The sequence below is a fragment of the Anastrepha ludens genome, chromosome 2 (genome assembly GCF_028408465.1).
Source record: "Anastrepha ludens isolate Willacy chromosome 2, idAnaLude1.1, whole genome shotgun sequence".
In the NCBI taxonomy this organism is placed as follows: Eukaryota; Metazoa; Arthropoda; class Insecta; order Diptera; family Tephritidae; genus Anastrepha; species Anastrepha ludens.
The window spans coordinates 142473282-142497561 of NC_071498.1; the positions used below are offsets into that span (position 1 = coordinate 142473282).

The 24280-nt window shown below is 34.1% G+C and overlaps 1 protein-coding gene across 2 annotated transcripts in view; it reads right to left on the minus strand.

Annotated features, from left to right (window-relative positions):
* Positions 1 to 8084: 8084 nt before the first annotated feature.
* LOC128855465 (acetylcholinesterase) overlaps positions 8085 to 24280 on the minus strand; it is a 261188-nt gene continuing 244992 nt past the window's right edge. The window contains exon 10 of one of the 2 annotated variants that reach the window (XM_054090392.1): positions 8085 to 11995. In XM_054090392.1, the coding sequence (XP_053946367.1) occupies positions 11856 to 11995 (140 nt within the window). In that variant the 3' untranslated portion in view covers positions 8085 to 11855. The remainder of the gene's footprint in view (positions 11996 to 24280) is intronic. The other variant, XM_054090393.1, reaches the window with a different exon arrangement.

Below are 24280 nucleotides of genomic sequence, written 5' to 3' on the forward strand. Positions count from 1 at the left end.
GCAAATTTCAGCGTGATATGTCACATAGTTTGTTTTCTGTGCTACTGTAAACAAGTCAAGCTCGAGTGTGTTCTTCGAATTTAACGATGGAAATTCTAGTTGAACAAAGAATTTGTTTGAAATTTTGTTATTCCAAGAAAATTTCGGCTTCATACGCCTTAAAAATGTTGCAAACAACCTATGGGGGCTCTGCTCTATCGCGTGCACGTGTTTTCCAGTGGTACAAATCGTTCAAAGAGGGCCGTACATCGGTTGAAAACTTGCCTCATGAACGTCGTCCAGCAACATCAGTAAACGACGAAAACATCGGAAAAGTAAAGGAAATTGTGCTTGAAAATCGCACAAATCGCACAAATCGCAAAATCGGTTAACGCTGAATATTATTTAGACGTTTTAAAGCGTTTGCGCGAGAACATTCGTCTTAAAAGGAAGAAATTGTGGGACAACAAGTCAGGGTTCTTGCATCACGATAATGCACCAGCTCACACATCACGTCTTGTTCGCGATTATTTGAACAAAAATAATGTTAATATCGTTCCGCAAGCACCGTATTCGCCTGATATGGCTTCATGTGACTTTTTCCGGTTTCCCAAGCTCAAGTTGCCGCTCCGTGGAAAACATTTTGAGACAATTGAAGTCATAAAAGAGAATTCGAAGAACACACTCGTGCTTGACTTGTTTACAGTAGCACAGAAAACAAACTATGTGACATATCACGCTGAAATTTGCCATGTAAGCTTATAACAGTCCTACCAAAAAACAAAAAAATTATTTTTGCCATTTGTCATCCGCGGACCGTTTTATTGGTAACGTCTCGTTCATATTTGAGCAGAAGGTATATCCTATTTCACTTACCACAAACCGATTGTATCCACTGCTGCCATTGCACCATCAATACAAAATGTACAGGCTATTGAAGCACCGACTAATGTACAAATTTCAGAAATAAATGAATAATATTTTCCACTATTATTGTGTGTAATTTTATAAAAAATCAGTTCAATCCTCATTAAAATATTTACATTTAATCCAAAAATTAAGAATTTTCTCTTCAAATATGCGCCTGGCCTTTTTTTTACCCTTGACAGCTTTCATATAAAGGGTGTTTTTTTAGAGGTTAGGTTTTCAAGTTGGCACTACTTTTTTCGTAGATGGTCTTTTTGACAGCTGTCACTTGATTTATGCTCAGTTTGGTTTGCCATTTCATAATGAATAGACTTACACCTGATCATGCGCGTCGCACGTTCGGTGAATGGGCCCAAAACGAGATGGCCACCGATCCCGATTTTCACAAGAAAATTTTGTTCAGCGATGAAGCTCACTTTTGGTTGAATGGGTATGTCAATAAGCAAAATTGTCGCATTTGGAGTGAACATAATCCACAAGCCATTGCTGAGACGCCGTTACATCCTCAAAAAGTCACTGTTTGGTGTGCTCTATAGGCAGAGGGAATCATTGGTCCATATTTCTTTAAAAATGAAGCCGGCCATAATGTTACAGTCAATGGAGAGCGCTATAGAGCCATGATTAATGACTTTTTCGTGCCTGAATTGGACGATGTTGATGTGGACGACCTTTGGTTCCAACAAGACGGCGCTACATGCCATACAGCCAACGCAACAATCGATTTATTGAAGGAAACTTTTGGTGAGCGCATTATCTCGCGCCGTGGCCTCCAAGATCGTGCGATATAACACCGCCGGACTATTTATTGTAGGGCTATGTGAAGTCGCTTGTCTACGCAGATAAGCCCGAGACGATTGACGTCTTGGAAGAGAATATTCGGCGCGTTATTGCTGACATACGGCCCCAATTGCTGCAAAAAGTGGTCGAAAATTGGGCCTCTCGGCTGGAATTTATTCGAGCCAGCCGCGGCGGCCACTTGCCCGAAATCATTTTTAAAACATAATAGCAAACCCTTATCTTTATAATAAAGCTAAATTCTTGGCCATAACATTAAATTATATGCGTTTTATTTCATCTTGAAAATCTAACCTCTAAAAAAAACACCCTTTACTTACATATATTCGTAATGTCGTCGAACGTCATAATTGACACTTGTGAGTTAGGCAGCTACAGAATACAAACAGACAAGCAACGGAGCAAATAACTTTTTTTTGTTTGGTCACTTATTCTAAAAAAACTTAACTTAAACACCTATGTATATACAAAGCATGTGTCAGCCCTATAATGACATATACAGTCGAAACCCGTACAGATACGAAAAAACGCTCAGCGCGGTTTGTGGGCACACAAGACTTGATCATATCAGAAACGAAAAGATCCGTTCATTATGTGATGTTCAAGACATCTGCAAATGGAGTCGAAGACGTCGGAAAAGTAGCAAAAACATGTAAAGAGAATGGGTCCTGATCTTATAGCCAGAATCGCAATGGAGAATAAACCAATAAGCCAATAGACCACCTGAAGGACCACCGAAACGATGGCATGAGTGCTGGACGTCTGAAGCGCAAATTTATTAAACTGTTTACTATAAAATTGTTTGTAAATTATAAGAAACGTATATTTTAATGGATAAATTTCTAACATTAAGAGAAATTTCGTTGTAAATAACAAGATATAATCTTAAATAAAGTGGAAGAAGAAGAAGAACTTAATGATTAATTATAATTGTTTTAGAAACGAACAAAACGTGGATGTGCCTTAAAAATAAAAATTAAAATAAAAATAAAAGAGAATTTAAGGACTGCTGCACATTGTTTTTTTTTTTTGTTTTTGCTTTGTAGAAGAAAATCCCCAGCACTGTCAACATTTTTTTTTCAAATATTAATACGATTTTTCAGCAACCTCAAACTCACACTTTTTATACCAAAATTCAATGGGCTATTACACCGCATAAACAAAAATTTTAAAAAAATTTTAATTGGAAGGTTTGCATCTTTCAGGAAAATTTGTTTTTTTTTATTTGCACAAAGTTGATTTAATTCAAATTAACTAAATTAAGTTAAGTTAATTAAATAAAATTAATTTAATTAATGTAAAATTAATATAATTAAAAAATAAAAATAAATAATATAATTATCAGAATGAAGAAACGAGACGCCGAAATGCGTGAGTGCGAGGAGCTTGAGATGCTGGCTAACAGAAAAAAAGCACGAAAATGATACCAGAAAGTTTCAAGACCGGGAAAATTTCCTTTAAGAAAAGAGACGGCGATCTGGTGACTGGCATCCAGATATAATTTAATAATTTGGGGTCAGTTTTTGTAGCAAAACAAACTGCATTTTAATGAAGACAAAATTATTAAAAATTAAATAAAAAATAAAAAAATGTAAAAACTTGTCAAGAAGTCATATCGCTATAATTACTTAACGCTGTGTATATTATAATTGCCTATAAACAATAACAATTTACTAAAAATCAACATCAAAGGTTTAATAAGTAAAGAAAACTTTTCGCAAAAAACTTTTTCGGAGATTCGAGTTCGCTGATAAAAGAACTGTCAAGTGTTGAGCCGGAATAGCCGACTCTCTAGAAACAGCTATCCTGGTTCATTTCTGATATTAACTGAATAGCCATGAATCAAGTTTTCTTATAAAGAAACTTATCTGAATTTCATTGAATTTTTTAAGCTATGCCAGCATCGATCGCAGTAGGCTGAGTTGCTGAGGCAAAAAACCGCGAACTGTTTGCAAGAATTATTTTTAAATTTCCAAACATTTGTCAACTTTTCTACCATGTCGATTTATGTGCTTTCCTATATGTGGCCGTACGCTCCAACCGGAGTTAAAGGAAGTTGTATATAATAAATATATATATAAATCTATCCTAATTAGTAACAAGGATACAGTTTTAATAATTTTATATTCATCCCCATCATCACAAATTTCTAGAGCTCCTGTGTGGCACATAGCGCCATTTTATATATCAATAGTAAAAAATGTATTCATTTAATATATTTTAATAATAAAAAGTGCATAAGTTATAACTGAAAGTGGCGATGGATAGGTCACACATTGAGAAAATCACCACGAGAATGGCTCTGGACTGGAACCCGCAAGGGAGCAAAGGTCGCGGTCGACCAAAAAACACTTGGAGAAGGTCGATGTTGCGCGAACATCTCATTCGACGGTGCAAAAACAACAGCACAGAACCGTGTACGGCGGAAGAGTCTTGTCAAGGCCCTCGGGAGCATAGGAGGAGTGAAGAAGGAAAAACAAAAAAAAAAAAAAAAACTAAGGTTACAATTGAAATCTACAGAAGGAGCTCTTCACTTTCTCGTATCAAAGATAGAGAAAGCTCATTATTCTAAGGAAATCGCCTTATGCGCATTTTTAGATATCGAGGGTGCATTTGATAATACAGATTATCGCTCGATTGATAGAGCATTACAAAATAAAAACATTGACAAGCCGACCATAGGGTGGGTAAAGGCAATGCTGGAAAGCAGAGAAATCAGCTCATCTCTAGGAGATGTATCAGTCTCAGTCAAAGCATTAAAAGGATGCCCCCAAGGTGGTGTTTTGTCACCTTTATTATGGTCCTTGGTTATTGACGACCTCCTAGTCAAACTAAGTGAGTTAGGCTTGGAGGTAATTGGCTATGCTGACGATATTGCAGTGATTATTCCTGGCAAATTCGACAGAACAATATCCAGCATTATGAATTAAACATTAAATTTCATTCTAAACTGGTGTCGTGCAGAAGGACTTTCTGTAAATCCCAGCAAGACTATTATTGTACCTTTCACAAACAGATATAAGTTGGACCTTGGTTCAACTACTGTCGAAGGAACAAATATAAACTATTCCAATGAGGTCAAATATTTAGGAGTTGTTCTGGATAAAAGATTAAATTGGAACTCTCACCTTAAATCGGTGATAGATAAAGCCACCAGAGCCATGTGGGCATGTCGCAGTCTCCTGGGGAGAACATGGGGTATTGACTCCAAAATGATTCATTGGATGTATACAATGATGATTCGACCAATCATTACCTATGCGTCCCTTGTTTGGTGGCCCAAAACCACACAAGAAACAGCCAAGAAATTACTGGCAAGTCTTCAAAGGCAGGCCTGTTTGTCTATAACAGGTGCCATGCGAAGTTGTCCTACAACTGCAATTGAAGCGATAGTAGGATTATCCCCACTGCATATATTCATATGGAAATGTGCAGCTAGAAATGCACTAAAAATGCAAATCTTGTCAAATAAGGAATACAATGACTTTGGTCATATGAGTATTCTAAGAAAAATACCGGATAGGGATATTAGCTGTTCAGTAACAGACTACATGATTCCGAAACGGGTCTTCAATAGAAATTATGAGATAATTATCTCAGACCGTGATGAATGGGAAATTGGAGGACCTTGGGTTAACCCAAAAAGTCTGAAATGGTTCACTGATGGTTCAAAAACAAATACTGGAGTTGGTGCCGGGATCTTTGGACCCAACACAAAAATTTCAGAACCCATGGGCAAATGGCCCAGTGTCTTCCAGGCCGAAATCCAAGCGATTTCGATCTGTGCACTGACAAATCTAAAAAGGGGTATCAAAGGGGCCCACATAACTATATATTCGGACAGCCAAGCGGCACTGAAAGCACTAATGTCTCATTCTTTGGAGTCGAGACTAGTGGAAGAATGTGTAAACAATCTTCAAAAATTAAGTACAAAAAATACGGTTGTACTTTGCTGGGTTCCAGGTCACTCTGGAATCGAGGGTAACGAAATTGCTGATGAACTGGCAAGGGCTGGATCGACATCAGACCTTATAGGACCAGAACCATATTGTGGTATCAACTGGGCGGAAGCTAAATCTAGGGTAGACCAGTGGGAACATACTCTCAGAATAGCTTACTGGGAAGATAATCTGAAACTTCGTCAAGCCAAGAGGTTGGTTAGACCTTTTACCTACAAAAAGGAACTGATTAACTTACGGAAAGTAGATATCAGAAAATAGTAGGCTTTCCTACGGGCCACTACTATCTAAACTATCATCTTAACAGAATTCAACTTCTCAGGGACACTGAGTGTAGACTATGTTTTGAGGATGATGAAACAACGGAGCACTTATTGTGCGAGTGCGTTGCACTGGCTAGAACCAGAATGCAAACTTTCCACCGTGATCAACTGGATCCGGAAGAAATAAAGAAAGCTCCTATTACAGATATACTAAGGTTTATACGTATAGCAGAAAAATTGTTGGAAGAACATGGCTTTCAACCAACTCCTTTCCAAAGGCAGAGAACAACTAGGCAAACTAGAACCTGATGTAGTGGTCGGGTAACTTTCGCGGATGATCAGAAGGATCATCCATACTAAATTAGGTAGCTTGACACAAAAGATCTTTTAGGTCGCAGTGTCGGTCATTGAACCACCTACTAGGATAAATTATTATTATTAAGGTTACAATTGAGCGCTGACTTGAAGCTATCAAGTGAAGTAATAAAAAAATGTTTGCTTAAGATTTAAGATTAAAAAGTTCTGATGGCATCAAACTCCACGCCTATGGAACGCATCACGTGCACATTTTCAGTACAAATAAAAATCACTTGGTACAAATATCTCGAAAATGTATGCAGGAGCATATAAAGGTGCTAGAAGTACATTAAGGGTGCGTAGACAGGCAGGTAAATATTGGTTTTTAAAACTCGGCTGCATTGCATTTTATTGTTTATATTATATTTTATATTATATTTGATATTTTTTATTACACCATATTATATTTTATATATTTAATTTTAATATTAAATATTTGTTTTTCTTTTTTCTTATTTATCTTCAAGTTTTATAGTAATTATTGTTGTCACTAGAAATCTATGCAAATGCGCCTATCATTTGGACCTCTTTTACTCATAAATTATAACTGTATATTATTTTAATTAATGTCATGTATGCACGCTTATATTATCATGTGGAATATATTATTATATATATTTTCTTGATATATATTAATATTATTTATTATATATATATATGTGTGTGTGTTTGTGTGTATTATATAACTCGTAGTGTTGTGGCTAGAGGTCTTAGGGCGTTTCGGCTACTCATTTAGTTAGGCATTAGGGATTATTAATACATAGTTTGAAATGTATTTTCAGTTTTTATATAAAAAACGTTTTTTTTCACGAAATACCTAGTATTCAAATATAAAGCATCAAGATACACTGCTACAGTTCAAACACTTTGCATGTTTGTACAACATAAAAATGTATGTATATATATGTTTATTTTTTGTTTTATTTTTTTCCTAATTGAGTTGTATTATGTCTGCATTTCAAGAAAGTTTCTTTCACGCTAAATATGCAAGCCACAGGTTGCTTGCTGCTCGTTTTTCTATTATTTCTCCGTAGTTATAGACTTTAGTTATTTTTATTTTATTATATTTTAATTTGTATTTGTATTTGTATTTTTATTTGTAATTAATTCTATTTTTTCCTTTATTATTATTATTATTATTTATTTTATTTCATTTTACTTTATTTTATTTTATTTTATTTTATTTTATTTTATTTTATTTTATTTTATTTTATTTTATTTTATTTTATTTTATTTTATTTTATTTTATTTTATTTTATTTTATTTTATTTTATTTTATTTTTTTGTACCTTATTTTATTTTTTTGTACCTTATTTTAATTTATTTCATTTTATTTTATTTTATTTTATTTTATTTTATTTTATTTTATTTTATTTTATTTTATTTTATTTTATTTTATTTTATTTTATTTTATTTTATTTTATTTTATTTTATTTTATTTTATTTTATTTTATTTTATTTTATTTTCATTTATTTTATTTTATTTTATTTTATTTTATTTTATTTTATTTTATTTTATTTTATTTTATTTTATTTTATTTTATTTTATTTTATTTTCATTTATTTTATTTTATTTTATTTTATTTTATTTTATTTTATTTTATTTTATTTTATTTTATTTTATTTTATTTTATTTTATTTTATTTTATTTTATTTTATTTTATTTTATTTTATTTTATTTTATTTTATTTTATTTTATTTATAATTAATTCTAGTTTTTCTTTTATTTATTTGATTAATTCTATTTTTTTATTTATTTTTGATTTAATTTAATTATTTTTTTTAATTTATTTTAAATTTTGTTTTTATTTTTAGTTAGCTTGTTTTGCTTTCATACTTTATAATTTTTAAGATTTCAAATTTAGTTTAATTTTAGTTTTATTTTTTATTTAATTCATTCAATTTTTTTTATTTTACTTTTAATATTTTTTTCTTTTGTTTTTTTTTTTTGCTTGTATCCTAATGTGCCTGCAGTGGAAAGCGAACATCGCTCAGTTATATGTATGTGTGGCTTAATTAATACACTCAAATATGGTTTTTTTTTTGTTTAATAACTTCTCTTTTATTAAGAAATAATAGTAGACTTGCATTCCAAATCAAACCGCATTTTTATTAATACTTTTTTCACTACATTTTATATAATTTTTTTATAGTTTTTATGCTATCATTACATTTGTGTTTTTTTAATTTTTTTATTTTGTGGTTGCTCACTTATCCTAGCACGCCGTACACCCTTAGTAAAATAAGTGTAGATGTGTGCAACACTAAATTACTTAAAACTATATAATATCTTTTACCTCAGAATGCCCACGTTTCGTTTAGAAATATTCATATTGATATGCATTTAATATGTATGTATATAATAATTTATATATATATAGGTACATATATATATATATGTATATATATAAATATATATAATTAACTATTTAATTCATTATTCCATAGTTTGTGTATTTATTGGAATACTACATACAGTTCAACGTCGTTAATGTTTGTATGTATACTTTGCTAATCTGTGTATTCTATAGAGGAATATGCGTGTAGATACATAGTTATAATATTTTCTCCTTTTATCTCCTTTTTTTACATTTTTATGAACGCTAATTACGCCAAATATCCATTGTGTGCTTATGAGTCTAGCTATGCTTGCAAGTCAGCGCGTGTGTATGTGTGAATGGGTGAGTTGTGTTGATGCGCCTGGGTATGTGGTAAGATACAGATATACCATTATTGATGTACTAATTCATTGACATTGCAAACGATTTTTATATATATTTTTTTTTTTATTAAACTCTCTGCTATTTTTTTATTTTCTTTGCTTTTTGTGTTTGTTCGTAATTTATAATTAGCCTAAAAGTAAATATATTTTATTTAGTTTCATTTTTTTATTTTATTTCAGTTTTTTATTTCATTTCAGTTTTTAGTTTTATTTCAGTTTTTTATTTTATTTCAGTTTTTTTATTGTATTTCATTTTTTTTCCTCTGTTCTCATTTTTGTTTCGTCAATAATTATGGAATTTATTAGAGCCAATTTTATAAAACTTTTGAGTACAAATTCATTGTAATAGTATGAGTTTTTGGTTTAATCATTGCAATAATAATAGTCGTAATAATAATATACTAGGGTTGATATGTTTTTGCTTTATATAATTTTTTTAAATTTAATTATTATTATTTTTAAACTACTTTTTTTTTAAGATATTTGTATATATGTAAGTATTTGTCTAAGTGTTTCTGTTTTTCTGCTTATGCTGCTATATAAAAAGTGTTTGCTTAGCAATTCATTTTCGTTCATATTTGTTTTATGACATGTGTTGTTGTTGTTGTTTATTTTTTAATGTATTCTGATTTCTCTCGTTAACACATCAACTTAAACATTAATTTCTTTTCCTTATTTATCTTGTGCCTTATAAATTCTTTTTTTGTTGTTGTAATTTCGAGTTACTCAATACATTGTTCTTGTACAATTAACTACATACACACATATATTTGCATGTATTTACATATTAAAATTATTATTTACCATTTAGCTTCTTTTTTGTTTGGTTATTTTTCTTTTTTTATTTATATTATTTTTGTTTTTGTATTGAGTGCGTTTGTGTACACATGTGAAACTATTATTGTTTGTTGTACAAATTTGCAACATGCTCCTAATGCAATTCTCGTTTTTATTCTATTAAAATCCAATTATTTTTGTCAGCCATAAGAATAGGTTACTAATTTTCATAACATTTTTTAATTTTTATTTTCTTATTGAATTTCTATTTTATTTTATTTTTTTTTTCACTTTTAGATTCTACAAGACAGCTGAAGGAAAAGCTATACGGAATAAAGGCGAAAAACTCTCTTGCACACAAGAACAAAATTGGTTGAAAATTAAAAATTTTCAGCTATGAGTTTGTATACGAGCCGAAGTGCGTGAATGCTTTGGAAAATTTAAAGTAGAAAGGCCTCAATGCTTTATTTCAATAAAATAATCAAACAGTGGTGTAGTCAAATCATCAATTAACGGTGCAAACTGTATATAGTTGTAGGCAAAGAATTGGCAAATAAAGTTTTTTTTTCTGTTCCCACAGTTGGTGTGCGTGGCAGGAACGAAAGACTCAAGACACGAACTTGTTTCGCGCTTAAAGCTTTTACTCAAACAATTTGTCGCATTTTGCTTCACTACCGTGCATCAATTTTCTTTGACTCAATTTGCTTTGACTCAATTTGCTTTAACTCAATTTTCATTGACATTTACTGCTCAGGGTTAGCTTAAAATTTTTCGCGTAATTCCATTAAAAAATATCCCCTACTCTCAAACGTTTAATAGTACCAAATTTTTTACAATTTCCTTTGGCATTTTCAACTTGTTTTTTATTTATTCTCTTTTGTTTAGGTATAAAATTGTTAATGTTCTGCAAATATTCGTTACTTGTTTCGTCGTCTCTAAAAAATTTACGTTTTATTCGTATTTAAAATTTGGTTGATTGTAAAAAACTGTGGTTATAGTGGCCCAATTATTGTTCAATTTGTGTTTTTCTTTTTTCTTTGGTTTTTAATTGTCAAAAATAGTTTTTATTCGCCTTTCGAGCGACACATTTTTGATCTTTGGGCTTACCAAAATAAATCGCCAATTAGGCTGGGGTTACTAAGCTTAGGTATACAGGCTATTTTGCCGCCCAGTGGCATGCGCCTGCGTAAATGGATAAAAGTGCAGGGGTCTGGCTGATTCTGTGTGACTACTTTTGGCGTGGGGTGGAGTTGAGAAAAAATTGAAAAAATTTAAAAAACTGGATGTCTACGTAATTGAAAGAAATGTGGAAAAAATTGAAATCCGTACATAAAATTTAAAATTAAATCGAAATAAAAGTTATGTATATTCCATTAGTGCTGAAATTTGCTATCAGAAGTTGATGCACATTTTCTCTTATTTTCAATATAGCTTTTTCATATTCCACATTTTTCGCTTTCAACTACGCGACCCCCTCATGGTTTACCCCCAAATGTGTGCATAGCAGCAGTAATGACAGTAAAATGCAAAAAAAAGAACTCAAAATATACCAAAAAGCCAAAAAATATTTCACCACCTTCCACTTTTTTACACCTGTGTTGGCTTTTACTATGCACTTGCACTTTTCTGCCACAGCATGTCAACATTTTCCACTGCTTTTGCTTTTTATTTTTATTCGCTGCTAAATATTCATGAGTGGATTTTCATTTTAAAACAAATTCAGGCTTACTTTGCATCCACCTGCATGTGCATACCTACATGAGTATGTATGTATGTGTGTACAATACACGGCCTTCATATTTTCCTATTTCGCTCTATATTCTTTTTGCTTCCACTCGCCCATTAACTAGACTGGATACAATTCAATTTAAAAACTTTACATTTTTTCGTTTTTGTGTAAGCATTTGTGCTCGGGTCTTTGTTTGTTCTTGGTAATAATTACTTTATATTATAACTTTTCTCTTTATATATGCATATATACTTGTATTGTTTTGCTGTGCTTTGGTTGGAATGTATGAGTTTATTGACGACTGAGTGAAGCTACTTGTGCGCACCTACATAAATTCATTTTATGTTTTAGAAAAATGCATCTAATGACGGGATGATCGAAACAACTAACAGCGCCAACATAAATGCCACGATACTCCTTTGCTGCAACAGTTGTTGTTGTGCGTGATGCAGTGTGGAAGCTGAGGATTGTTTAAGTTCACATTGCGCTGCAAAAAAGAGAGAGAAAGTGGGTGAGTCGTTGTTTTATTCCAAAATATAGTAAATACGTAAGTTGTTAGGGCGCATAGTTCCATGAATATGATATGGCAGATGAGAATAGCATTAAAATAAATATGTAAAATTTATTTAAAATACCATAAGTAGAGAAAGTTTTCATTTTTTGTTGTTTTTTTTTTTTTGTTTATTTTTTTTTTGTTGTTTTTAACTATTATTTTGCTAAAACTATGCGAAACCTAGAAAATCTAAAACAAAATTATATATTGGGTTGCGGATTTGTGATCGAAATTTGACGCTTTATTTAACGTACATAGAACTATCCGATTCAAGTCAAATAAGCCCCGTTTTGTTCGCAAACTTGTTGCCATTTAAAAGGCAACTTCATTATCCCCCCTTTATAAACCCCCCAAGACCAATTCTGGCCGCTTCTGGTCAGTCGCTTGCTCCAAAGGTCAAGTTGCTCACAGTAGAGGACCGAATTAAGGGTCTGGCCATAGTTGATCAGCTCATAGTGGATAATTCCCTTCCAATCACACCAAACACACAGCAAAACCTTCCTGGCGGTCAATCCGGGCTTGGCGATGTTTTGGGCCGGCGCGCCGCTTCTCGACCACGATCTTTTTCGCTTGGCGTTGTCGTACGTGGTCAACTTTTCATCGCCAGTCACCATCCGCTTCAAAAATAGGTCAAGTTCGTTCCGTTTTAGCAGAGAATCGCAAGCGTTGATTTGGTCCAAGAGATTTTATTGCGTCAACACGGGTGGCACCCAAACATCCAGCTTTTTTTGGAATCCAATCTTCTGCAAATAGTTCCTAACCAATCGAGCGAATGCTCACATGCCGGTCTCTTTGGATAATTTCAACGATTTTATCAGTCTCTACGCCGATTGGCCTACCAGTACGGGGTGCATCTTCGACATCTACTACACCAGAACGAAATCGATCGAACCAACGCTGTGCTGTACGAATCGTTACAGTATCAGGCCCATAAACTTCACAAATTTTTGCCGCTACCTTCGTTGCATTTTTACCCCTAAGGTAGTAAAAACGTACAATATGACGAATTTCTTGCTTTGTGGACTCCATCTTTGACGCGCTATAACTTAAGGTTGAAACGTACGACCCCAACACTGTCAAAGAGACACTTGTAGTACAGATTGTCGTCTTCAAATCGCCGTTTAGTGTGACCCGATGCAATAAGTACAACGCAAGATATGTTTAAATGTCGCGCTCAATTGACAAAATACGACATTACTTTTTCCCCAACCCAATATTTGAATAATTATATAATAAGGCTAAGAATTATGCCTTCGACCTCAATTACGAGGTGTGTTCGAAAAGTATCGCGAATTTTGAATTTTCGCAGGTTACGTATATTCGAATTTCGATTTTTTTGTGGCGATATGTTAGTACTCATGTCTCCCACTCATGCCGACGAGTTCGGCCACTTTGAATGTTCAGTTAATTGTTGACAGCTGCAAGCAGCACGTGTTTCGGCTCGTCTTCGATTTTTACCTATTCAAAATGATGGATCAGAGAACCTGTATCAAATTTTGTGTGAAAAACGAAATTAAGTGTGCGAATGCATTTCGAATGTTGACTGTGCCATACGGAGAAGCTACTTTGGACCAAAGCAACGTTTAGCGGTGGTACAAAATGTTCTCAGAAGGCCGAGAAGACGTGAACGACGAAAAGCGTACCGAGCGCCCGCCCGAGCACTTCAACAACAGACGAAAAATTGATAAAGTGAAGAAAATGGTATTGGCCAATCGTCGAGTTACCGTTAGAGAAGTTGCTGAGGACCTAGACATATCGATTGGCTCGTGCCATTCGATTTTTTTCAATGATTCGGGCAGAAGAGGGTCCCCGCAAAATTCGTACCAAAACTACTCAATTTCGACTAAAAGCAGCAAGATGTTGGACTCTATCCGCGACGACCGACGACCCAAATTTGCTCCAGAAATTCGTAACTGGTGACAAATCATTGGTTTATGGTTATGGCGTGGAAACCAAAGCTCAATCATCTCAATGGAAGTTGGCGCACGCACCAAGACCGAAAAAAGCGGGCCAAGTTCGGTCGAATGTAAAAGTTTTGCTTACCGTTTTCATCGATTGCCGGGGCGTTGTGCATCATGAGTTCTTGCCACAGTGTAAAACGGTCAGTAAGGAATATTACCTGCAAGTTATGCGCAATTCGAGCGAAGCAATCCGCCAGAAACGCCCGGATTTGTGGAAGAACAATAATTGGCTCTTGCATCACGATAACGCCCCTGCTCACACATTGTTGCTTGTGCGCGTGTGACCAAATACAACACACTAATGATGCCACAGCCACCGTATTCACCAGATCTGAACCCCTGTGACTTTTTTTTGTTCCCGAAACTGAAGAGGCCCATGAAAGGACGACGCTACGCTACGATTGACGAGATAAAGACGGCCTCGAAGGAGGAGCTGAACAAGATAAAAAAAATGATTTTTTGAAGTGCTTCGAAGATTGGAAAAAACGTTAGCACAAGTGCATAATATCTCATGGGGATTGCTTCGAAGGGGACAAAATAAATATTAATGAATAAATAAATAATTTTAGAAAAAACACAAAATTCGCGGTACTTTTTGAACACACCTTGTATCCACATGAAAACCATCGATACCGGTAACTATGGTTTAGCAGCTGAGAATCGCAAAAGGTGTTTAGATTTATGTTTAGTAAGGTTTAGCAAGTCATAGTGAATCGTTTAACGCCAGAACAACGCTTCCAAATTGAGAGAATTTCCTTTGAAAAAAAAAAATCTGTTCATCGCTCTTAACTTATTAGCCTTTGTCCTTCGACTACGTGGAAAATTTTACGTCTGGTTCTTGGCTTACGTGCCTATAAAATAGAACTCGTGCAAGAATTGAAGCCAAGTGGCCATCGTTTACGTCGCATTTTTGCTGATTGGGCGCACTTAAATTTATTATTCGATTTATTGGAAAAAGTCGTCAAAAATTGGACTGATTTAATGGGTCATATAGCTGTTAAAAAGAGAAACAAAGGCCATGAAATTATCTAATAGATTACAGTAATTAATAGATTACAATTATTTTAAAAAATCGATCTATGTATAGTCTGCCTAGAAAGAAAGCTTACTTCAAATATGGCAAACTTTTGATTTTAGTATAAGAATTATTTACTTCAGTATGTAGTGAATTCATAATATCCACCAATAAGAGCATCATACCTATATCTCATGGGAAAAAGGTAATAAAGAGAAAGCTAATACCTCCTCTGAATACATTGAAAATATCTTCAAGCCACACGACGTGTCTAGAGCGGCTGAAATGAAATCATCACAACGATCACGATGACTTGATCGTATTCTGAATTATGTGAGGAAATACAAAAAATAAAAATCCGAAAAGTCACTTGGCGTTGACGTTATAACTGGGGAAATACTAGAACAGCTCACACCGACTACTCTAAGTAAATTAATATAACTAAAATTACGAATGCTATATTGAAGTTGAAGCGCATTCCTATATACTGGAAAACTGCTAAAGTAATCATGTTCTTGGTGAACGGCCGAGAAGCCAAGACGCAATGTATCATCAAGTCTACCTATATCACACCTACCCATTTTGTCAAAACCATTAGAAAAATAACTTGCCAAACGCCTTAACTAAGTTATTGAGCAGAGGAACCTGATACTAGCACATCAATTTGACTTTCCCCCTAAACATTCAACAATCGATCAAGTCCACAGGCTAACTGAAGTTATAGAAAATGTTTTCGAAAAGAAAAAAGTGTGCTCTGCTGTGTTCCTAGATGCTTTTGATAAGGTATGTTACGATGGCCTTCTCGACAAAATAAAGCAGCTATTACCAACTCAATATTACCATATTTTAAAAACCCATTTATCTGATCGCTTCTTTCGAACTAAATACGACGGCACCATTTCTGACCTAAAATTAAAGCTGATGTCCCACTGGGTAGCTTTTTGGGGTCCATCCTTTACCTAATTCTTACATGCGTGTTGCCTACCGATCACAACTGCGTCACAGCAACGCTTGCAGACGACATCGCTATCTTGTCAGTAGGAAATACAATGTAATGGCGCATGAATGTAAATAAAACAAAATCCGTTCATATAGACTTCACGTACAATAAAATCAGATATCTTTCGCTACATAGAAATGGAGTACGAATTCCGTATTATAACACGGCTGATTACCTGGATATAACTCTTGACACCAAACTCAGATGAACTGCTCACGTAAGAAAATAACTTAATATTATATTCAGAAAGTAGCCGAAGGCCTTAGCAGTCAGTGCTTGTTCCTTTTTTTTCTATATTCAGAAACTTGTATTGGCTTATGGGCAATCGATCCGCTTTATCCACTAAAATACTCCTCTACAAGAAAATGCTAAAACCAATTTGCACGTATGGGATCCAACTAAGGGGTTGCTCAAGCTCCAACAACATACCTCAAATCTAAAGGTTCCAGAATAAGTCTTACTATGCGCTACTAACACGCACTGGTATGTACGCATCAGTGACCTTGAACGCGATTTCGGCATAAAACTAGTTAATTATAAAAAAATGCGCTATCTCACATGAATAGGATCATGTCAACAGCGAAGCCTCAGCCGTCACCGATCAAAATAAATGGTTTGAAAGGTTGAGATGCAAAAAGCCGCACCACCTCATGCAGTAATCAACTCTTTTGCAAGTCAAATAAAAGTCAGCAGGTGATTTTCACTTCAAAGGTAATAGAAAACAAAATTGTGCGACTAACTGTGGCTGTTACGTCACGGATGTTTTATCAGCAGAAGTGAGCCTGCTCATTTCTTATAAATCAGTGTTTGTTCACATATAAATGAAGTAACAAGCAGAAGTGGCTGCGGTGATTTTTTTGTATATCACCTGCACAATATCAGTTTTTACCAACTTCTGTAGTAAACAATCCACGGTCATAGCTCCTGTTATGACAGAGAATCAGCTGATACCTTCGAATTCGCTCAGAGCTGAGCAACAATTTGATGTTGCCCAGACCAGCGAATTCTCCACTTCGTAAATTTTCAGCGCCGCAATCAACACTACCATATTTGCAACATCTAATATGCAAGCAGCTTCTTCGAATAAGGTATATTTTTTTTTGTTCTTCTAATATAGTTTATTACTTTTGACAATAGCTGCTGTCAAATATTCAATTGTAATGAAATGATGTTGCCAGTGAAAATTCCCTTGAAATGCTTTGAAGACCCGTTCATAGTACTAAGTTCCCGTTTCACGTGAAATGGCCTAAAATTCCATATAAATTTCATTGCGTAAAGTATGCGTGAAATTTCGTATGTATCTGACGACAAGGCAATACTAAGTACAAGTCGCAAAAACCCCGAGCAACATGATGCCAGCAACATTTTTTCACATTTGAAATTAAGTGAAAACTAACAGTTCGTTTACGAGTGAAGTACCTGAGTTTGAGTACTCCGAATACATGAAATTTTTAAGCGAAATGCCTTCGCAAAGGGTGTAAGTAAATTTTCATATTTTTTGTATCAATATGTAAACGTATATTTATGTTAATTTGTTTAAAAACACTTTTCTCACCAAAACACACCAATTACTTCTGGGCCGATGCTCATAAATTTAGCGTTTCTTCTCATTTGACAATCAATGTTGTTGGCAGAATTCCACAGCCAGCAAGTCGCTGGATTAATTTCTCAGCTGTGAAGTTAGTATTAGCCTTCAGCGAATGTTTGTGCTTCAGCAACAAGTTGCTAACGTCTGACTGTATCATAGTTGGTGATTGATATATGAGAACAACCACACTTTCATATGCAACCAGAAGCTAAGCATTCACCCTCAAGCTAACCAGATTCTAAACGCACAAAATAGCAAAGAACTCTTGCCCTGTGCGCCCTTTTCAATAAAACAACATATTTTAATGTTATTAGAGCATTTATTTTCTAGTTCGAAATTCGCGTTCGAGCATTCCGTTATATGGAAATAAAAAATAGTTTAAAAAAACTAAAAAACACGCTTTTTTTGCTAATCGAACTAAAAAGTAGAAAATAAATTTTAATGACAAAGAGACCTATAATGAAGTAATAGCAAATCGAACGATTAGTCATAGTCAACTACCTCAGAACAGAATTATAACAAAAATTAAGATACAAATAGAATAATTCAAATTAGAGTTAAAAGCGTGGGATGCTTGATATAGTAAATATTACAATCATTCTATTGGCAACTACCTATGTACAGACGGTTATGAAAGTGAAGCAAAATGCATCCCACGCTTTTAACTCTGATTTGAATTACTCTATTTGTATCTTAATTTTTGTTATAATTCTGTTTTTTTAAACTATTTTTTATTTTCTACTTTTTAGTTCGATTAGCAAAAAAGCGTGTTTTTCAGCTTTTTTTTTTTAACTATTTTTTATTATGAATGAAAATTATTGTTATCATTGCAGTCAGTGAATTAATGATTCGATATATTCGTGTTATATTTAATTCCTTTCTTATCGACTGTAAGTCTAAAGCTATGCAGTTATCGGCCGTGATAAAGAAGTAATCGGGATGAAGAACTTATTTCGTGGAGGGACCCTGATTTACAAGAATAAATAAAGATTTTTCATTTTACAACCAAATTCACCTTACTTTTTGCCCACAGTAAAAAAAAGAAAATATTAATCCTGGCAATCCTAATAAGGATAATGGAAAACTTTTATCAAATTATTGCATTGTCATCGGTCCTTGATAGGTGTGCAAAATTTCAAGTCGATTAGATTTTTAGAAGCCAGTGAAAATTAAGCTCAAAGATTCCGTTACATACATACATACAACCCGACCTAATAAAAGTGTGTTATAAAGTACAAGGCTGCCGCAAAAAAAAATGTTCAAACATCAACGCAAGTTTTGGCAACCAAACTTTCACTTTGTTGTACTAAAATTTAATGGGCTATTAAAAAACATATTGGGAATTTTTCTAGAAATTATACTTCAAGAATTAAAATATTTTGAAAAAACATTTTGGAATTTTATTTAATATTCCCAAAGTTTGAAACCTGAATCTCTTTATATATATTTATATTTATATAAAACTAAATAAAAAGCAAATAAATTGCCAAAACTTGCCAATAACTCCCTGTGCCACACTCCGTTCCATAAATATAAACACACAATAATCTTGGTTATATTTTTTATTGTGTTTCAGAGAAAACAACAAACACGGCATCATTTATATTAGGTCAGGAGAGAGTAGACAAGTTACTGCTGCAAAATTATGAAAGCATAGTGCGGTTATTAAGAAATGTAAAATTTAGAACGTGTTTTGCTATTTTATTGGGTTGGCAACTAAGTAATTGCAGATATTTTTTAGAAAATCAAAGACAATTTTTTCATGGAACTAAATAACTTTACTCTGTAATGTATTGCCCGTTTTGATCAATGACTCTTTGCCATATTTCAGGCAGCATCATAATCCCATGTTCAACAGAAGTTTTTGGTTTTTCTTACCAAAACCTGAATGAGGTACGATTTGACATCGCCATCATTATTGAAATTTTTCTCCATTCAAAGAGTTTTGTAAAGATCGAAACAAAAACCAATCAGATGGTGCACGCTCAGGACTACACGGTGGATGGGGCAAAACATCCCAACCAAGCTCGAATAATTTTGTGGCCAAGTGGCCAAAGATGTGTGTGCCCTTGCATTGCCCTGATGGAGTACAATACCTTTTCGATTTGTCACTTCGGGTCGCACTTCTTCAACTGCATTGTTTAATTTCGTTAATTTTTAATGTAGACATCAGAATTGATCATGCGGTTGGGTGGTAAGAGTTCAAAGTAGACAATTCCTTTGTAATCCCACCAAACTGATAACAAAACCTTCTTCTCTATCAGCTTTTGATGCTGTTTGAGTTGGTTCACCTGGCCTGCTCCACGATCTTTTGTGCTTGATATTGTTGTAAACAACCCATTTTCCATCGCCAGTTATCAATCGTTTTAAAAATGAATCATTTTCATTACGTTTCTTTCACAAAGCGCAGCTGTTAATGCATGGCGTTAAATGTGCTTCTTTCAGTTCGTGAGGAACCCATGTATCGAGTTTTTGAACAAAGCCAAGTTGTTTTAAGTGATTTTCAATGCATGCAAGTGTGTGATACATGAAGCTTCTCTGCAATCTCACGTGATGTACTGTGACGATTCGAATCGATTATTGCTTTGATTAGGGCGTCATCAACTTCAACTTGACTGATTGACAGCTGAATTGCCAACTATCCAATAACAAAATGTCTTTTACATTTTTACTACGTCTGCAAACCTAAAAATTAAATTGCAATCCACAATTACTTAGTTGCCAACCCAATATATCAAAATCAGGCGTGGTACACAACTTACAGAAATGGAAATGGGTAAAATATTTGTTTTTGTTTCCGAAGAGAGCCATTTTGCGAAATGAGCCGCCTAGAGGAAGAATTTATTGTGCGCTTATAATTATGCAACGGGGTGTATACTTATTTCACGTAGTGTATATGCAATCGATAATTTTACAGTTATTTTTGCGCAAGAGTGCTTAAGGCAGCATGGGTCAAAAGTGCAGGTTTTATAACAAAAAAAAATGCTAAAACACATATGAATTCAGGCAAAAAAGCGAGGAAAAGCCAATTTTATATCGCCGACTACAAACTTTTGTTTCTGGATTGCGAACGTTGAATCTGATTATTTTATTAACATACATAAAGACATGAGTATAAAAAATATTGTCTAATACTTAAGTATTTAAAAAAATTGCTACAAAAGCAAATTAGATTTCTGATTCCAAATTTAAAAAAAGGAAAGGTAAGATATTTCAAAAATTTTCGAGGCAATGATATGCAATGATAAGACACGCACCTTCCGTCGATTCTTTTTCGCAGATGGATGGATTTTATGAATGTACTTTCAAACAATAAAGTCAAGTTTTCAGAGCAGATTCGCATACAGTTTGGAGAAAAAGAAATCCATTATTTTCTCGGTAGTGATCGATGTCTCGTAAAGTATCGATCAAGCATTTTAAAGTTTATGCTTAACTAGCTTAAACCCGCGGTCCCGCTCGCGTAGGTGTAGTTTCGAGAGATTTAGGATATGTATATACAAACAATGATTTCATAGATATAACAATACCCGGCATCCCTTGCTATGCCTCGTTGAATAAAATCAAAACAACCAATCAGAAAAATATGAAGCAAAATTATTTTTATTAATTTTCTATCTCAAACCGTTTTTGAACTTTGCATTTGGGTCATAGTTGAACAGCTTATGCGGATTATGAAGTCTAGAGTGTGCTATAAATAGTGGGAAATAGAAAAAACTAAGATTTTTTAGATTAAATTTAAGCAAATACTCGATTATTAGTGACGAATGAGAGTGGTGACGCGGCCTGGGGGCTGTGAGAAAGGAGTTCCATCATAAAAACATGTCTATAACCTTCATTGAGTGAAAATATGAATGTATAAAAATTTTTACGTCATTTGGTGTTGTCGTTTCGTAGTGATGCGCGGACAACGTACAGACATTCACCTTTATAGTATAGATGATTGGTGGCATTTCACGCTAAAAAAAGTTTTTTTTTACTTTCATACTAAAACAAAGTTTTGTGTGTTCCATCCAGTTCTGAGTTACAGGGCGTTACCAATGGAATTCAACAAAGAGAAAATTCGGTATATTTTACATAATTTTTCTCTGATAAAGACGAAAATGAAATTGTAAATGGTGTTTATGGTGTCGATACTGTAACGTGCAATTCTGGTTACGTCGATTCCGTTCAGGCCTTTTTGATATTAAGGAGACCTGGTGGTCTAGAAATTTCAAAAAATTGAATTTTTTGTTTTTTCGATATTTTGAAAGTATAGTATCTTAAGAAAATACTGTGAAATTTTCATGTGGAAATTCCCAATATTATAGCTTTTACTGCCCATTAACTAGGTAGAGAGCGATTCGCGCGCTCCTGTACCTAAGGTTAGGTTAGGTTTAGCAGTCGCATCGCACATAGAGGGGCTGGTCCACATTCGCCCTTCCATATGGAACCATCCTGAACTATATTCATTAAGAAGTAGGATCTTAAATATCGGTTCCTGCTTCTGGGTGAAGCCGGGCATGTGCAAAAAAGATGTTAAATTGCTTCCAACTCCTCCTCATTCTTTTCGATTAAAAAACTGAAAAAACCCCGATTTTTAGAGTGTTTAATTCAAAACTACGCCATTTTGTCAATTTTTGTTTTTTTATTATTCTAGTACGGGACATAACTACATTCATACTGATTAATAATTTGTTTGGTTTTTGTGTTTCAGATAAATAGAAGAGCCAAAATGGGTAATACCGTTCATTTCCAATTCTTCGAATTAAAATAATTTTTTTTTTTTTGTATGTAAAAGAAGTTAAATACAAAGCCCAAAAAATTAAAATCTCGTTTAGCATTTTTTTGTTTGTTTTAAAACAAAGTTCCTGAAAATACCCTAAATTTTCGAGCTCTAAACCACCGGAAACGCTCAAAGAATATATCGATAATGTTGAAAATATCGATAAAATCACAGAAATAATCAAAGTGATCGGCATCTTAGTAATCGTGGCATCGCCCAAGAGCTAAAGATCAACAATTTTAAACCACTTGCGGGGAAGAAAAAGTTAAAATAAAAAATTAAAATTGTGGATTTCTTTTTCGCCAAACTAATATTTTGTACTGGACTATAACAATATAACACCTGAACCATTTTTTATCTCAATTCAATTTTTCGATTTCACTTTGCGGGCATTCGTGATTTGCGCAGCCGTTGATTTTGTGTGCGAATTCGCATTTATGATAGGAAAATCCTATGCTTTATGAGTGTCTTTACGTATTTTTTGTTACCAATTTAAATATATTAAAAAGAGATTAATCTTCTTTATTTGCCAATTCGATTCCGAATATAGGCGATCATACGATTTATACAATATATATATTACAATTAAATATCGAATTACAAAAATATTTTACGTTTAATACATATTTGTTATAATTTCAAGATAAAGGTCTCGATTTCTTGCTGTCTCCAATAAAGTTCCTACATTGCCGATTCCAGTCCAATGTCTTATATTTCTCAGCCAGGATATTTGTTTTCTGCCTATGCCTCGTTTGCCTTCCATTTTTGCTTGCAGGATTAGGTGAAGTACATGATGCCAGAGCGTTCAATAATGTGTGTGACTGACACATAGATAGCGGCACTAGTACTAAGTCAATATTTTTTTCGAAAGTTGGCAACCTTTTTAGGCTTACTGTCAAAATCATATGTTAATTCGACCATTTGTTTACAAGTTACAGTGCTTTAAGTGACGCTACTTTTGAGTTTAAAAAAAAAGTGAATTCAAAGCAATTCCGTGTGCTGATTTATCATTGTTTTTTAATGAAAAAAATACTGTTCAATGCCAGGAATGGCTTGAAAAACATTATTCGGACTCTGCTCCATCAAAAAGAAGCATTTGTTATTGGTATGCCGAATTCAAACGTGGTCGTACAGACACCGATGACATTCCATCTACTGGAAGGCCAAATGACGCTGTTATTCCGGAAAACGTTGAAAAAACACTGAAAATCATTATGTCCGACCGTAAAGTGAAAGTGAGGGAGATTGCTGACATTCTAAATATATCAGCGGGCAGTGTACACACCATAATATACGAACATTTGGGTATGAAAAAGGTGTTTTCCAAATGGGTGAGGCGTTTGCTGACACCGGAGCAAAAACAACAACGAATCGATGATTCAAAGAGCTGTTTGGACATGTTTACGCGCAATAAGTCTGAGTTTTTGCGTCGGTACATCACAATGGATGAAACATGGATCCACCATTTCACTCCAGAGTCAAATCGGCAGTCTGCTGAGTGGCATGCAGCCGGTGAAAGTCGCCCAAAGCGACCAAAGACGCAACAGTCGGCTAGCAAGATTATGACGTCTGTATTTTGGGATGCGCATGGAATAATATTCATCGGCTATCTCCAGAAGGGGCAGACCATCAACAGCGACTATTATATAGCGTTATTGGAGCGTTTGAAAGACGAAATCGCAAAGAAACGGCCTCATATGGCGAAAGTGTTGTTCCACCAAGACAATGCACCGCGTCAAAAGTCAATCAAAACAATCGCAAAACTGCATGAATTGAACTTCGAATTGCTTCCCCATCCACCGTATTCTCCAGATTTGGCCCCCAGCGACTACTGGCTCTTCGCAGACCTCAAAAAGATGCTCCGTGGTAAGAGATTTGGCTCAAATGATGAAG